This window comes from Lemur catta, chromosome 1 (assembly GCF_020740605.2).
Source record: "Lemur catta isolate mLemCat1 chromosome 1, mLemCat1.pri, whole genome shotgun sequence".
Taxonomy (NCBI): domain Eukaryota; kingdom Metazoa; phylum Chordata; class Mammalia; order Primates; family Lemuridae; genus Lemur; species Lemur catta.
The window spans coordinates 58,684,867-58,700,683 of record NC_059128.1 but is presented as its reverse complement, the minus strand read 5'-3'; the positions used below and the strand labels follow the sequence as shown (position 1 = coordinate 58,700,683).

At 35.4% G+C, this 15,817-nt stretch overlaps 1 protein-coding gene across 4 annotated transcripts in view; it reads left to right on the top strand.

Annotated features, from left to right (window-relative positions):
* ARHGAP5 (Rho GTPase activating protein 5) overlaps positions 1 to 15,817 on the top strand; it is a 68,859-nt gene that overhangs the window by 17,639 nt on the left and 35,403 nt on the right. For 3 of the 4 annotated variants that reach the window (XM_045569038.1, XM_045569021.1, XM_045569030.1), the window contains exon 3: positions 15,375 to 15,522. In XM_045569038.1, coding sequence (XP_045424994.1) covers positions 15,375 to 15,522 — 148 coding nt within the window. The remainder of the gene's footprint in view (positions 1 to 15,374; positions 15,523 to 15,817) is intronic. The other variant, XM_045569047.1, reaches the window with a different exon arrangement.

Sequence of the window (15,817 nt, the reverse complement as noted above, 5' to 3'; positions counted from 1 at the left end):
GTAAGAGGCTTGAGCATCCTCAGATTTTGGTATTTGCAGAGGTCCTGAAAGTAATCCTGTGCAGGATACTGTGGGACAACTGTATATGTTATTTTGATTTTTCTGGTCTATTAAAGTGCAGAAGTACTGGTTGCGATCTACTGGATTGATTTGGTAACTACTAGTCTTTGAAAAGCAGTGCTTTCAGAGAATGAAACTGAATGAGAAAATATGAGTTGTATTAATAAAATGCCAGTTTTTGTTTTGTTTTTTGAGAAAGGATTTTGCTCTGTCACCTGGGCTAGAGTGCAGTGGTGGCAGTGTCATAGTTCACTGCAACCTCAAACTCCTGGGCTCAAGTGATCCTCCTGCCTTAGCTTCCCAAATAGCTGGGACTACAGGCAGGTGTCACCAAGCCCAGCTAATTTTGCTTTTCTTTCCTTTTTTTTTTGGTAGAGATGGGGTCTTGCTCTTGCTCAGGCTGAAATGCCAGTTTTTCACACATAAATTCAATGAAGTGAAGTATACCTTTGTTTAAGCTAGTTTGTTTTTTCTTTATCTATTTCAGTTCTGTTGGTTTGATTCAGATAGAGTAAATAGTACAATACTTGGTGAATTTTGTGGTGCATTAGTGTAAATTGATATTCTGATTTTTCGTTTTTAACTTTTTTTAGAATTGTTTTTGTATCTTACTTCCAAGTCCTGAATCTTTTTTTTCATCGTCTTATTTATATTAGCAATTACTGGCTCCTATTTTGTTCTCAAATGTTCCTTCCAGTTCATGTTCTCTTCTCTGTATTTTACTGTTCCCTTCTTCCCTAAATCCACTATTAGGTAGTGTGTTAATGATTGTGCTGTTTTAGCCATTGTGAGTGGGGTTTGGAGCCTGTTCGGGAGAATACCAGTATAGGTATTTTAAAAAACCTGAAGAGATACTAATATATAGAGTCACTAGATGTTTATTTTATACCTGCAAATAGTAACTTGATACCATGTCGTTAATATGGTAGAGAATGTTGTGAATCTTAGGTTTAGAATTATTTGACTTCTGACTTCTAGAACCTCATGTGATCTGTAAATTGTTCATTCTCGATATAAAAGTAATGAAATAAGTGAAAATGTTTTCTGTTGAATTACATTAAAATGCGTAGATTATATACCTGCGGTCACCAACCCCTGGGCCGTGGACTGGTACTGTGGTACCAGTCCTTGGCCTCTTAGGAACTGGACTGCAGCCATTCCCCATCACTTGCATCGCTGCCTGAGGCCCCACCACCCCTCACTGTGGAAAAATTGTCTTTCATGAAACTGGTCCCTGGTGCCAAAAAGGTTGGGGACTACTGGATTATAGGGTAAGCATGCTTTTTTTTTAGTGTATATCATTTAACCTTAGTTGTTAGATTAACTGTCACTGTTCACATCTGAGAGAAATCAGGTTTTTAAAGAAATTTTAATGAAGGCTAAATAAAAATTGGACGTTAAAAAGCTTACTATAAAAACAACAATGCTTACAGATCCAATACATTAGGCTTACACTTCACTAAGGATTCTTCATTTAGCAAAGTCTTGAAGTGCTTGAAAGTTTCAGATTTTCTATTTTTTACCTATTTTCTGGGAGTTATCTTGGTTAGATTACTCCGTTATATCCATTATTACCTTGTAGATAACCCTTTAGGGGAGAAGGTGAGGTCACCGTTGTACAGGAAGTATGTTTATGAGAGTGAGAAAGCTTCTTTCCCAGACCCTTCAACCAGCATCTTTTCTAGTCTTTTTGTCTTGAGTTGGATCCTGCATCTACTTCTAACCAATATACTCTGGCCAGGGGAGTAGAATTACCTTTCTGAATTTAGATCTGAGCCTTTATCATGAGAGCTCTGGGTGACATTGGCTTTCCCCCAAATTGAAGTAATTTCTAAAGGATGAAAACCACAATGTCTACTATAGGCAAGATTTGTGTCTTCTTTATAGTTGATCTGTGTGGTCTAGTACAGTACTGTATGTTGTACTGTGATCATTTAAAGTAAGTCAGTATAAATATATGGCCTTGTTTTTGTGGCAGTTATAAAAAGAACTGTTTATGTATTTGTTAAGTAATTACAATTTATTTTGACTCAAACTCATTTTATTTACCAGGCATTTTATTAAATGCCTACTATGCCAGAACACTGTTAAAATCCAATGCAGGTCTAACTTGGTCATTGGCTCTGCTCTACAGGGATTTAGTCTAGTAAAGTTCATTTTGTTGAAAATTAAATGTTTTATATTTTCAACAAGGTTTAGCAAAACTGGTTCTTTCTCATATCTTGTCTTATCTGAAAAACATTTACTTTGCCTACCTGCCTCCCCTCCCTCACTCCTTTCCTTCTTCCTTCCTTCCTTCCTTCCTTCTCTTCTTCCCTCCCTCAGGGTCTCACTCTGTTGCCTGGGCTGCAGGGCAGTGGCATGATCATAACTCACTGTAGCGTTGAACTCTGAGGCTCAAGTGAGCCTCCCACCTTGGCCTGCTACTTAGCCTTTCTTTAGTAACCATTTCTATTGCTTTTTTTAAATTGGGTAAATTGATCTACTTGTGATAGATTAACTAGATCTATGGTGTTTCTGTAATTTCTCATAAAGTTAAAATTTGTTTCTTCAGCATTTTTGGTGCTGGCTGCACCAATTTATGACAATATATAAATGTGGATATATATATATAGCACAGGTATTTCTGCCTATATTTTACTATTTGCTGTTTCTTTGAATTTGTTTTCATGTTGTCCATTTGACCTTTATTTATTGCTTTTCAAATTCAGATTGAAATATAATTAGTTGGTTAATTTTTAAAGTATATTTCTAATTCATGTGTTTTAATGAGACAATTTAAAAGATTGTGTCAGTGGCATACTTGGCTTTCACTGCTTTAAAAGTAATTTGGCAAACAGATTTCTTTGGTGTGGCTTTATTTATACTTTTTTCTTAGTGTTTATAGCAGCATATTGAATGGTTAGCAAAAAAACTGGCATGGTAATAATTATTGAAGTTACTCATTTCTGAAGCATATTTATTGTAATTATTAAAATATATTCAGTTAACATGTGTCAAGGAGGTACTTAATCCTGTAACATGAAATAATTCTGTTCTTACTATATTAACAGACATTGTTACTATTGGAAGATTATAGGTAAATTTATAGGATTGCCAATTTTATGTACTCCAAAATTTGGTATATTACAAATTGTCTCAGTCCTAGAAGAGATGTTTTACAGTAGATACAGTTTTATGATTTCTAGTTCTATAGTATTTTCCTGTAATCTCAATTGATGTTATGAAGGAATACTCAAGTAAATGAGGCTTAATCTGTGACTTTTAAAGGAGACAAACCCCAGAGGATAAGAGGATTGCCTTTTTTAAAGTAGTAGTTTTTGATGTTCCAATCCTTAGACTATAAGGGTGTGACAAAGGAGATTGTATGATCTTGTGATTGTACCTAACTTTGTCCAAATAAAAAGTACACCTTGTATAAAGTAATTGTTTTGAGCTTTGGGGAAATTGTTCTTAGCCTTTGCAAATCTAAGGAGAGGTTTGGTTATTTTCCCTGGGAAAATGCACATGCAAAGAATCTTACTGGAGTTTTAAGGGTTTCACATTCTGAAGGCCTGTGGACCCCAGTTTAATAACCCTATTATAAGATGTGAGGGAAGAAGAAGACACTGAAATTTTTCTTCATTCTTTACTAATGCTCTGATTGGCACACCTTAGAGTAACAGAAAGTACCTAACAGATAAGGAGGGAAGCAAAGAGAGCAACAGTGTTTCTAGGATTGAGATGCTAAATTTAATGAAAAACTTATTTTCATTTGAATATACTTGATAATGTATATTTGGGGATACCAGGTAGAAATCTCCCCATTCACTTGAGTAGCTAGATATTTTGCTATAACTCTCTCCAGGTGACTCTAGACTTACTTTTTATTTAAGTTGATTAATGACATAAGTAAAGTAGCTGCCAGATAATATATGTTGAAGTGCTTTTTCAGGAAGATGCTATCTTAAGAGAATTCAGTTTCCTGAATCAAGGTTAGAACCATTTTGCCTGATGAGTATGTACAGGAACCTAGACTGCATTTATTTACAGCTGTTTTCTGAAGTGTTTGGACTTTCAGCTGGCATCTACAGCTTTTATAAGCTTAAAAGAGAGGAGATTAACACATTGACTGCTACACTAGAAAAAAAATTTTTCCTTGGGGCCATGCTGTTTTATTACAAACATAGAATAAAAACTTCAAAAATAAAATGGTCCTTTGTAATTTAATGAAAAAATTTGTTATTTTTTTATTGTTTTCTGTGCGTGAGTTATATGCAGCTTGAAAAATAGTTCTTGCAGCTCCTAAGGTGAAGAGTGGTGTGAGTTACATGTGCCTCACGAAGCCCTAGACTCAAAACTAGTGTGAGTTAAATACAACTCACGTGGCAGGTAATGTGTTAAACCTTTGTAGAGTCCTGGCTCTCCACTAAAGACTTTTTTCTCACATTGTTGTGTTTATACTATAGCATAATACTACTATTTCCCACCTAAAGTAATCACTTTATATTATAGTTTAATAATATTTGTTTTTGATGCTATAAGCTTTTTGAGGGCAATTATGATTATTGTTCATCTTTGTATAACCTATAATAGTGTTTCTCAGTCTTGAGTCACGTGTGAACCTTTTTTAAAGTTAACATTCTCAGACTTTTCAGAAATATATCTGTAGCCAAACTTGAGTTCTTGGTCCTTATTTTTAGTAGCCTAGCACAGTGAAATGAAAAACAGATTTAATGGTCACCAGGGGTTAGGAGAATTGTTCTGTGTCTTGACTGGTGGGGAACAAAAAAAACCTATACATGTGAGAGATTACAAAGAACTAAATACACACAAATGAGTACAAGTAAAACTGGGAAAATGTAAATAAGATCTGTGGGTCATATTAATGTCAGTACCCTGGTTGTGATATTATACTATAGTTTATAAGATACTACTATTGTGGGAAACTGGGCAAAGGGAACATGGGATCTCTCTTCATCTTTTTTTGTTTTTTTTACAATAGCATGTAACTGTAAATCTACACTTATCTCAAAATGTTGTTTTAAAAAAGGTCATTGTAATAAGATAAGAAGTAATGACAACCTTAAGTAAGATTGTGAAAATGGAATGGAAGCAATACATTTTACAGCAAAATAAAGTATGATAAACAAGCCAAATATGATAAACAGCAATAGCATATAACTCTGACCTACTGTAATGCATTCCTGAACATCTCACCCAATCATGGTGAGGGTAGGGAAGTAAAAGCTATGACCTATAAGTAAAAACCTATTGAACAGGTACAAACATGCCTTGTATGACTGACTTTTAGAACCTCACAGGAATTTCCTTAAAGATAACATTCTGCTATACCAGGGTTTCTCAACTTCAGCATTACTGATAATTTTGGGCTGCATAATCTTTTGTTGAGGAAGTGGTCTGTGAATTCTGTAATGTTTAGCAGCACTCCTGATTTCTACCCACTAGAAGCCAGTAGCATCCCCCTAGTGACAACCAAAAACGTCTCTAGACATTGCCATATGCTTCCTGGAGGGCAAAATTGACCCTGGTTGAGAGGGTTTGTCCCCAGTTTTACTTGTACTCGTTTGTGTGTATATTTAGTTCTTTTCAATTTTTCAGATGTATAGATTTGTGTGGCCCCCACCACAGTCAAGATGCAAAACAGTTCCATCACCAACAGATTCCTTGCGTTGTTATTTTATAACCACACCCTTCTCCTTTTCACCCCCTCCCACATCTCTAACCCCCCCCCACTAATCTGTTTTTCATTTCTATAATTTTGTCATTTCAAGAATGTTATATAAATGGGATCATACAGTATATAACTTTCTGGAATTGACTTTTTTCATTTAGCATAATTCCCTTGAAATTCAGTTAAGTTGTTGCATGTATGAATAGTTTGTTTCTTTTCATTTCTGAGTACTGTTCCATGGTTTGAATATATCAGTTTTTTAACCTGTTGAAGGAGGATATAGGGTTGTTTCCAGTTTTTGGCTATCTTGAATAAAGTTGCTGTGGACATTCAAGTACAGGTTTTTATATGAACGTAAGTTTTTGTGTCTCTGGGATAAATGCCAAGAGTACAATTGCTTGGTTGTATAATCATCTCATATTTAGTCTTAAAAGAAACTGCCAAACTGTTTTCCAGAATGGGTGTACCATTTTAAGTCACCACCAGCAATGTATGGTGTGTCCAGTTCCTCCACATTTCACCAGTATTTATGGTATAATAACTTTTTAATTGAAGTTTCTCTCCTTCATTCACCATTACTTCAAGCTGTTCTTTATGTTGCTTTCTGAGGGATAGCACAGCGCTATAATAAAGTGCCTGATCCCTCTCCCTGCAAGCTATAATTATAGCCTGTGTAGAGAGTTAAAATTCCTTAGTTAGCCACCTAACTGAGGTTAGGTGTATGCAGTATGTGGCTCTTGCCTACCTTTCTACCCTCATTATTCACTCCCAGATATACTCTTAAATTCCAGGTATGTCAAAATAGATGGAAAATAATAGTAGCTATCTCAGAGGTGTTGTGAAGATTTAAGATTATGCACATAGAATTAAGTGCCTAATATATAGTAACCAGTAAATAAATGGAAGTTTCTAGTAATTTCTGAGTTCTTTTTTTTTTTTTTTCTTAGACAGAGTCTCACTTTGTTGCCCAGGCTACAGTGAGTGCCGTGGCATCAGCCTAGCTCACAGCAACCTCAAACTCCTGGGCTTAAGCGATCCTACTGCCTCAGCCTCCCAAGTAGCTGGGATTACAGGCATGCGCCGCCATGCCCGGCTAATTTTTTCTATATATATTTTTAGTTGTCCAGATAATTTTTATTTCTATTTTTAGTAGAGACGGGGGTCTCGCTCAGGCTGGTCTTGAACTCCTGACCTCGAGTGATCCACCCGCCTTGGCCTTCCAGAGGGCTAGGATTGTAGGCGTGAGCCACCTCGCCCGGCCAATTTCTGAGTTCTTGTCCTGACATACAGTAATCACTCAAATGTTTAGATGAGTAAATGACTTCTAGACTAGATCCTTTCTCAATTCCTGAAATGTCTCTCACCTCATCCCTTCCTATATCAAAAGGTCTACCTTTTGAAGTCTGGGTTAAGTATGTGCTAATAATAAAATAACTGGTAGTGAGGTGTTTTTTCGTCATAATAGATTATGTATTTCTTGAAGGTATTAAATTCCACTGGTTTTTGTATCCTTCATAATAACCTAGCATGTTATAGTGATTTCTTAGTTGTTACACACTGTTGAAAGTATACATCACCTTATGTCCAGATGAATTCATATAGAGTTGGCTATTTAAGTCTTCCTGTAACTGTATGACAAATAATCATTGTTTTGTATGAATCTTGACTAGGTTAGGATGCTTACGCTTAGACACGCCTATCTAGTGACTCCCATAGGAATGAAGAATTAGGTAAATGAAACTGTTTCTGTAAACTGGTAAACTAGCAGTATTTTGTATTTTAACAGAAATCTTGTGTCATGAAGGCTTTCTCTTGCTTATTTATGGTTTTGTTTCCTTCTGGCAACGTTTACTGAGTGTCTACCCTGTCCTAGGTGTTGTGCCAGGTACAGGTACCAAAAAAGGGAAAAGTGACCAAATTCTAGATAGTATTTTGGAAGTAATAACAGGACTAATGATACGTTCACTGGAGAATAAAGGAAAAGGGAAAATCAAGATTGTCTCCTAGATTTAAGGTTTGAGCAACTGGATGGATTTGCTAAGATAGAAGAGACTCAAAGTGAAAGGTTTCAGACCAGACAGAATAAAGACATGTTTGTGCTTTTTATGTTATGTTTAAAATATCTTTGTGAACATCCAAGTGGAAATGTCATAGTCTAAAAATTAGGTGTATGAATCTGGTACTCAGAGTTATCAGGATGTAAAAGAATTTAAACTTGTGGGATTAGTTAAATTCACATAAGGGCAGAATATAGCTAGAGAAGGAAGAGCTCAGAACTGAGTTGGGGTTAGAAGAGTTGTTTGTTGGGAGATAAAACTGAAAAAGAAATCCTTGATGAGGAAAGAGAAAAACTAGTTGAGTAGTGATATAGGAGCCATAAACCAAGTGTTTAAGGAAGAAGTTCAAGAATGAATGTTGCTGAGAGTTGAAGAAGGATGAAGAAAATTTCTTTTTTATTTGATAGCATATGATCATGACAAGTAGTTGAGTGGAATGCTAGGGAAAGCCAGCTGGAAGTGGGTTGAAGAGTGAATAGGGTGTGAAAAGTAGGGACAGTGAATGCAGATGACATTTTTAAGAAATTTTGCGATGAAAAGGAGCAAGAATTGGGGCAGTAACTAGAAGGCAATGTGGAATCAAAGAGTTTTTGTATTTGTTTTTAAAAATAAGAGAGATTAGAGAGTATATATTTATAAGAATGACCCAGGAGAGGACAAAATGGTGCTGTAGGAGAAAAGGGATGGGGAATAGGAGTAACTGAAGGAGGAGAGAAGTAAGAGAGGAAAAGGTATCAAGGATTTAGATGATAGGAGTGGGGGATGGTGGCTTATATAACTGAACTTCAGTTATTATAGGAGGGAAAAGATGGAACAGGGTGGAGTTATAGATAGGTTGGTCATGGTGGTAATATGAGGGTGTTCCCATGTTTTCTACTTCTCAATGAAGTGTGATTTGAGGACATTAGAAAGAGAGAGGGAAGGTAGGTAGTGCATGTACTATGTGGGTTTCTTTAATTGCAGAATATGCTGGGATATGTTGTAAGTCTCTTGAGTGTGGAACAGAGTGTATGGGGACCAGAGAAAACTCATATTGGGAGCCATTAGGGGAAAATATGACTTCTGATCTTTTTCCTTTTTGGAAAAAGAAGGATTAAAGTTTGTACATGATGGATAAAATTTTTAAGACCTCACCATTTTTTCTGGTTACACAAGTAATCTTGATCCTTTTAAAATAATTTCCTTTACAAAAGAAAATATATCTTACATTAAAAATTCTGTATAATTTCCCCGCACTTTTCTTTCTCTTTCTCACTATGCCCTCATTCCAAACCCAGAGGATTATTGTCTTTGGTATTTGTTTTTAATTTTGGCTATATTTAACATGAATGATTTATTTTTACAGAAATGGGATTATACTGTTTATACTATTCTTAAAATTTACCTAATGTGTGTGTGAGTCTATTAAAATCAACCTTAATTCAAGTCTTTATTATCATTAATTTTGACATACTTGAGCTGATAGATTAGAGGAGATCATTTAAAATTTCCACCTGTTACTCTGTTTCCATAGATGTTTACTTATTTCTGCTATAATTTGTTGTTGCTATGTGGTGGTTTGAATTCTGGATAATTGTCAAGTGAGTCTTTATATAGTTAAAGACTTTTTTGCCTTGAAGACAACTCCAGTGTTAACATTGCTCTTTTAAAAACAAAACATCGTTACTTTCACTCATCCTTTTACTTTCAGCTCTTTAGAGTCTCTTTGTTTAAATGGCTTGTGGTTAGTTGGGTTTAGTTTTATACCAAGACTTAAAGTCTTTTTTTATAGCTGATCTTACTTCATTTATAATTATTTTTATATGTTTGGGTTTTTTGTTTGTTTTCTATTTTTTAGTCATCATTAGCAAAATATATAAAAAGGAACTATCTATGTGCTGCTTATTTTTATCTTTAGATAATACATTAAGCTCCATTTCAGTTTATCATCCTTACTCCTCTCCACAAATAATAAACATCATACCTATTGTGCACTAGTATAATTCCATTATCTCTTGTATCCCATTTTTCCCTGTTAGGATAGGTTGAGGGTTTTGGTTCTGGCCTGTTATCAAATTATTTTTACATTTTATAGCTTTACCTGCAAAATTATAAATTATATTTTATTTAATAGTCATACCACTGTTACTTAGAATTAGTTTTATGTTCAACTATGTACATTGTTCACTGTTAATGTTTTTCATAACACAAATTCTTCAGCATAAGTTGTTTTTTAATGTGTTTGATTTTTCACAATGACTTTGAGAATGCTATAATTTAAATATAATTATTATATATTTGAGAACTTTTTAAAAAATTTAGCTACTGGTTTTACACACCTGAATGACATATTGGCTAATTAAAGCATTCTCAACATATTCTTTTCCCATGAACATTTTTATAAATGACTTTTCTGACTTCTAGTTTTACTGATCACTCTGAGGCTAGCCTGATATTTTCTCCCAACTGTTGGTGATTTGTTTTTTCAGCCTGGATGCTTTTAAGATTCTCTAAAGCTTACTGAGTTCAATATAATATGTCTCTAACTTGATGATTCCCTCTTATTTATTGTTTATCTTTCCTAATACATAGTAAGGTCATTCATTCTACAAATTAAGCTCATTATTTTAGAAGACACTTCAGATATCTTTCTGTACTACTTGGACTGATTTCTTTCACAGTGTTTCAGGTCTTTGGGGTATATTGATGAACAAAGCAAATAAAAATTCCTGCCCTTGTGTCGAGCTTAAATTATAGCAAGGGAGACCAATAATAATAATAATACATGAGTAAATTATGTAGCGTTGTGGAGAGAAAAAGCAGAGTAAGAGGAGTTGGGAGTACTGGGGAGGGGCTGGGAAGACAGCAGGAGGATTGCAGTTTTTAATATGGTGGTCAGTGTAGAGAAGGTAAAGGGAACAGCCAATACAAAAGTCCTAAGGCAGGAGCATTCCTGACATATTAAAATACCAAGGGAGCCATGTAGTTTGAGGAAGGGAATGAATGATGAGAAAAGTAGAAGGAAATGAAGTCACAATATTAAGGAGCAGAGTCTAAGACATGCAGATTGTATAGGGCATTTCAGGCCATTATTTGAGGAGCCACCTTCATCCTGGCTGCTCTGTAGAGAATGGCGTGGAGAGAATTTTGGTAGAAACAGGTGGTATTAATTAAGCAGTCAATGCAGTAATCCAGATCTGTGAAATGGTGATAGCTTTATGGACGAGGGAGTTAACAATGAAGATGGTGAGACGTAACTTCTATTATATTTGTGCACTTAACAATTGGAAGTAGGATGTGAGAGAAAAAAGAGAGATCAAGGATGACTGCAAGATCTTTATCCTGAACAACTGAAAGGATGGAATTGCCAACAACTGAGACGGAAAAGGCTGAAGATAGAGTACATTTTAAGGAAAGCATCTGGAGTTTGGGACCTGTTAAAAAAAATCTCTCTTAGACTTTCAAGTGAAGATGTTAGATAGGCTGTTTTATATTAGTTTAGAGTAGGAGAAAGAGCTGAGCAGAAAGTATTAACTGTACCAAGAGGGTGAGCATAGATGGAGAAAAGACAATCAGGGACTGAATTATGTGGGGTATTCACAGTGTTACAGTGTTGGTGGGGAGGGACCAGCAAAGGAAACTAAGAGTGGGAAAGTGAGTAAGGTAATAGGATTGGTTTGCTAGAAGTCCAGTGAAGAAAGCAACTGCTGAAAAACTAAGATGAGAACTAGCCATTGGAAAACAATCATTGGTGATGGTAATAAGAGCAAATTTAGTGGAGTGATGAGGGTGATAGACTAATTTGAATGCACTTAAGAGTAAATGGAAGGAGATAAATTGGCAACAGCTAGTATAGATGACTTCCACATAGTTTGTCTGCAAAAGGGAGTAGCATCTTGGAGCAGCAACTACCAAGGAGAGTAAGATTGAGACTTCTTTTTTAAATGGGAGCAAGGGCCTGTGTGGTGCTTTTCTCCTGTAATCCCAGCGCTTTGGGAGGCTGAGGCAGGAGGGAGGATCTCTTCAGGCTAGGAGTTCAAGACCGGCATAAGCAACATAGCAAGGCCCCATTTCAAAAAAAAAAAAAAAAACACCAAAAACTTAGCAGGGCGTGGTGGCACGCACCTGTGGTTCTAGCTACTGGGGAGGCAAAGGTAGGAGGAGGATTACTTTAGCCTAGGGGTTCAGTATTACAGTGAGCTATATGATCAGGCTACTCCAGCCTGGGCAACAGAGCAAGACTTTGTTTCTAAATAGATTAGATAGATAGAAGCGATACCCAGCGTTTTTTGGTGCATGTAATAGTAACATAGTAGGAAGGGGGAACTCTGATGATCTTTTCCATTTTATTCTGATCTTTTCAATCATTTTAAGTCTTTTACTTGCTGCTTCTCAAGAGCGTTTTGTTTCTGTGGTGGCATTTTTCCTTCTGTTTCTTTACATTTCATTTTCTGTTGTCTCATTTCTTTGATTTTTTTTAACTGCAAGAATCACATCTAAAAGAATAGAGGTACACATTTTCTTGTTTCCTGGATTGGTTCTTTGAAAGCCTAGTCAACTGCTTTTTGACACTTAAGTTTTGTCTGTTTGTTGGTTACCAGTGAAGCAGTTGAGGTGTTGTGTGTTTTTTTTTAATGTTATTGATTATAGTATTTATTTGAGGATGTTGCTTAGCTGACTCCTTACTGTATTGCTGATTATACTGAAGCAGTTTCTGGAAAGAGCTATTTTTTTCTCTTCCTGGTCCTGTTTACTTATACAAATAAGACCTTTTAATATCTGCTGAACACTTAATTGATAACATTGTTTACATTTATTGTGAATGGAATGTTCATGCTACTGTGGTATGCTTTTGCAGACATGAAATTTGCTTAAGTGGCTAGAAAAAAGGCTGCGGGCATTTGCATTTAAGCAGAAATCAAGATATGAATGTAGTCATGAATCAAAACTTGAATTATAGATTAGAATTTGTTTTCCACTGGCACAATTATTTGGAGGTGCCATTTCTGACTAAAGGTTTGTCAAAACTGTAGATAAAAATAACAAAATACCATACTACTCATTTTTCTCTTGCATTTCAGAGAACCTTGGTGGCATTTTATAGCAATTGTAATCTAGGCTTAGATAGTTTAATTTATTAACTGGGTTTTAAATTATATAAATCATCTTGAGTTGGTATAAGTTTGTAGCTATAGATCAGCAACTCTTAACCAAGGGGTGCATATCAGAAGTACCTGGAGAGTTTTTCAGAAGTCACATATTTTTAAAGAATCCCTTGAATTGATTATAATGGTTAAGTACTATCACAGAAAAAAGGAATTGTATATGTATACATTTTTGTTCATCACAAAAGCTGATATGGGAGTGTCTAATTTGCAGCTGTTTATTTTTCTGCATAGAATTTTCTTTTGTAGCAGTATCATTAGTTATGAGTAGTATAATAGAAAAATTAGTAAAGTCACATAGGCTTCCATCCCAATATATATGGATTAAAACTTGACTGTCAGAGCAGTTCTATGTTAATAAAGTATCCCTTTAGAGTTGGCCAGAAATTCCTTACTATAAGCTGCTTAACCTTTCATTACCTTAGATTACTAGCTCTGAATATTGATGTAACTGCAGAAATTAAATAACTGGCACTTATAACTTTATGGACCATACATGGGATATATTTACTGAGCGTAAGCCAGAGAATCTACCTTAGTTTGCTTTCCGGTCTCAACCCCACAATTTAAGTATTCAGGGCTGCCTGGATAAAGTTTAGACTTCACTTTTTCCTCTTTCCCATGACCCCAAGGGTAGGGGTGGAATGATTTCATAGTTATCTGAGAGTTTAGATGGGCTCCTAATGGCCAGTATTAAAGAGAGGATATCTTAAGGGCGGATTGGAGCAATTAAGACTACCTACCTAGCTTGTCTTACAACTTTTGGTTCCTCAGGTGGCTTTGCAGACTATTAAAATCTCTTTTTACCTCTTCATTCCTGTTGTTCTCACCATTGTCTAGGCATTGTTATTTTCATTAATCTACCTAAGTGTAATCTAGGTACACTAGGTTCACCTTTGTTATCTCTCCAAACAAAAAACATCTTTGCTTCAGTTTTCACTTTTCTAATCAAAGGATAATGTAGCCAGTAGTGGGCAGGCTGCAGAGCACCTTATTGCTCCTGAGAAAGAAGACCCAGCCACTATACCCCACTTCAGCTTTGAGGTTATAGACTCTCCATTTTCCTTTCCTTGCACATCCTTCTGTTTTAGTGGTGGTGGCGGCAATGGAAGGATCATTTAACAAGTAAAGGATCCATGCCGCTTGATTTTTTGGGGTTAGCTCTTGAACCAGGTCAGACACACACTGCAATGCCCTGTTGACTAGACACACTTGAACCAGGTCAGACACACACTGCAATGCCCTGTTGACTAGACACACTTGATTATGTTGTTTGTAGTCTGCATATACCAGAGTTGCATGTAATCTGTATCACCAGAGAGTAATAGTATATGAAGATTTGGATTTAATGAAAGTTTGCTGGGTGGGGTGAACTGAAATTGAAAGGATTTAGTTAAGTATTCAGGGTATCCAGAGACTTGGTAGAATACAATGAGGGATTCATCAAAGGAAAGACTCTTTCAGGAAGAATGGGAAACTAAGATGAGGACTGTTGTTTCAGGCATTGGAAACCATACCTGTGATCCCTCTTCTACCTCCGCATCCACACCTTTCTGATTAGAAATAACGTTTTTATCCTATTTGTAAGCCAGTAATTAAGACAAATGTAAATAGATTTGTGATTTATACCAAAGAAAATAAACACTTGTAGATAAAATTAGACTGAGAAAGGAACCAGGGCTGTCTATAAAAGCATCTGTAGGGATGCTTGTCATACCCTACTCCAGAAAGACTGAATCAGAATCCCCTCAGTTTGATTCCAGAGAATACTTCCTTAGGTTTTTGAGATATTGACTCCCTGGTAAAGAATCATTTTCTTTCTAATGCTAGATTGAAGTTAATACTCTGAAATTTCTTATTTAACTTTGTTTTTAACTATTATGAAAATGTTCTGTACATTACTTCTGAAAATTATCGTAATATTAAAATAAGTGTCAGTAGATAGGAAGAAGGGACAAATGATGGGACTAAAAGTTCATGGAGTTACATAGCCTCATTATATGATCAATAATTAAAACTATATTATGTTCTTACAAATACAGGTAGACACAAAAACTTCACTTGGACCTGCCTCAAAGACCAAATAAAATTGACATACCACACCTAAACTGAACCAGACATTGCTTAATCCTAGTTTGTCATTTTGTTGGCATCGAAAAATGATCTTTTCTAATCTCTTTCTACCTATCCAGTCTTCTATTATTTTTCAAAAGAAAACATTTTCTTCTAGTCAGCCATTTTTTTTCTGTTCACTTTTGTCTCTCTCCATTGCTCAAGTTGCTGCTTTCTGGCAAAATTTATAGAGTGCCATGTTGCTCGACATTTAGGTTGCATGTGGCTTTTAAATATTTCTTTAGTTCCAAATTGTGTATTTACTTTGCTTGATACTAATATTCTGAAAGAAATTAATACTTTTAACTTGAATATGTTTTCTTATAGCAGAAAAAGAAAACTAAGAACTTCAATCCACCAACACGTAGAAATTGGGAAAGTAATTACTTTGGGATGCCCCTCCAGGATCTGGTTACAGCCGAGAAACCCATACCACTATTTGTTGAAAAATGTGTGGAATTTATTGAAGATACGGGTAAGATAGAAGTATCATTGCAAGAGATTTGATTTAAAATTTCGCTTTTGCTGCACCAACAGTTTGTCAAATGTTTGTGATTTGTTAAAGCTAAATTTTGAAAGACCTGTATAGTTTTAAATTATTAGTATTGATTGTCTTGAGTATTCACTTCTTAGGTAACCATCTGATATTTGAAAGAAGTTTTGTTGTTGACCAGTAGTGCTTTTGTTGGACTTCTCTTGAACCTAATAAATGGCTAAGTTGAATGCTAAAATGTTAAACTTACCTTTTTCTGGAATTTAGAATAGGTTGA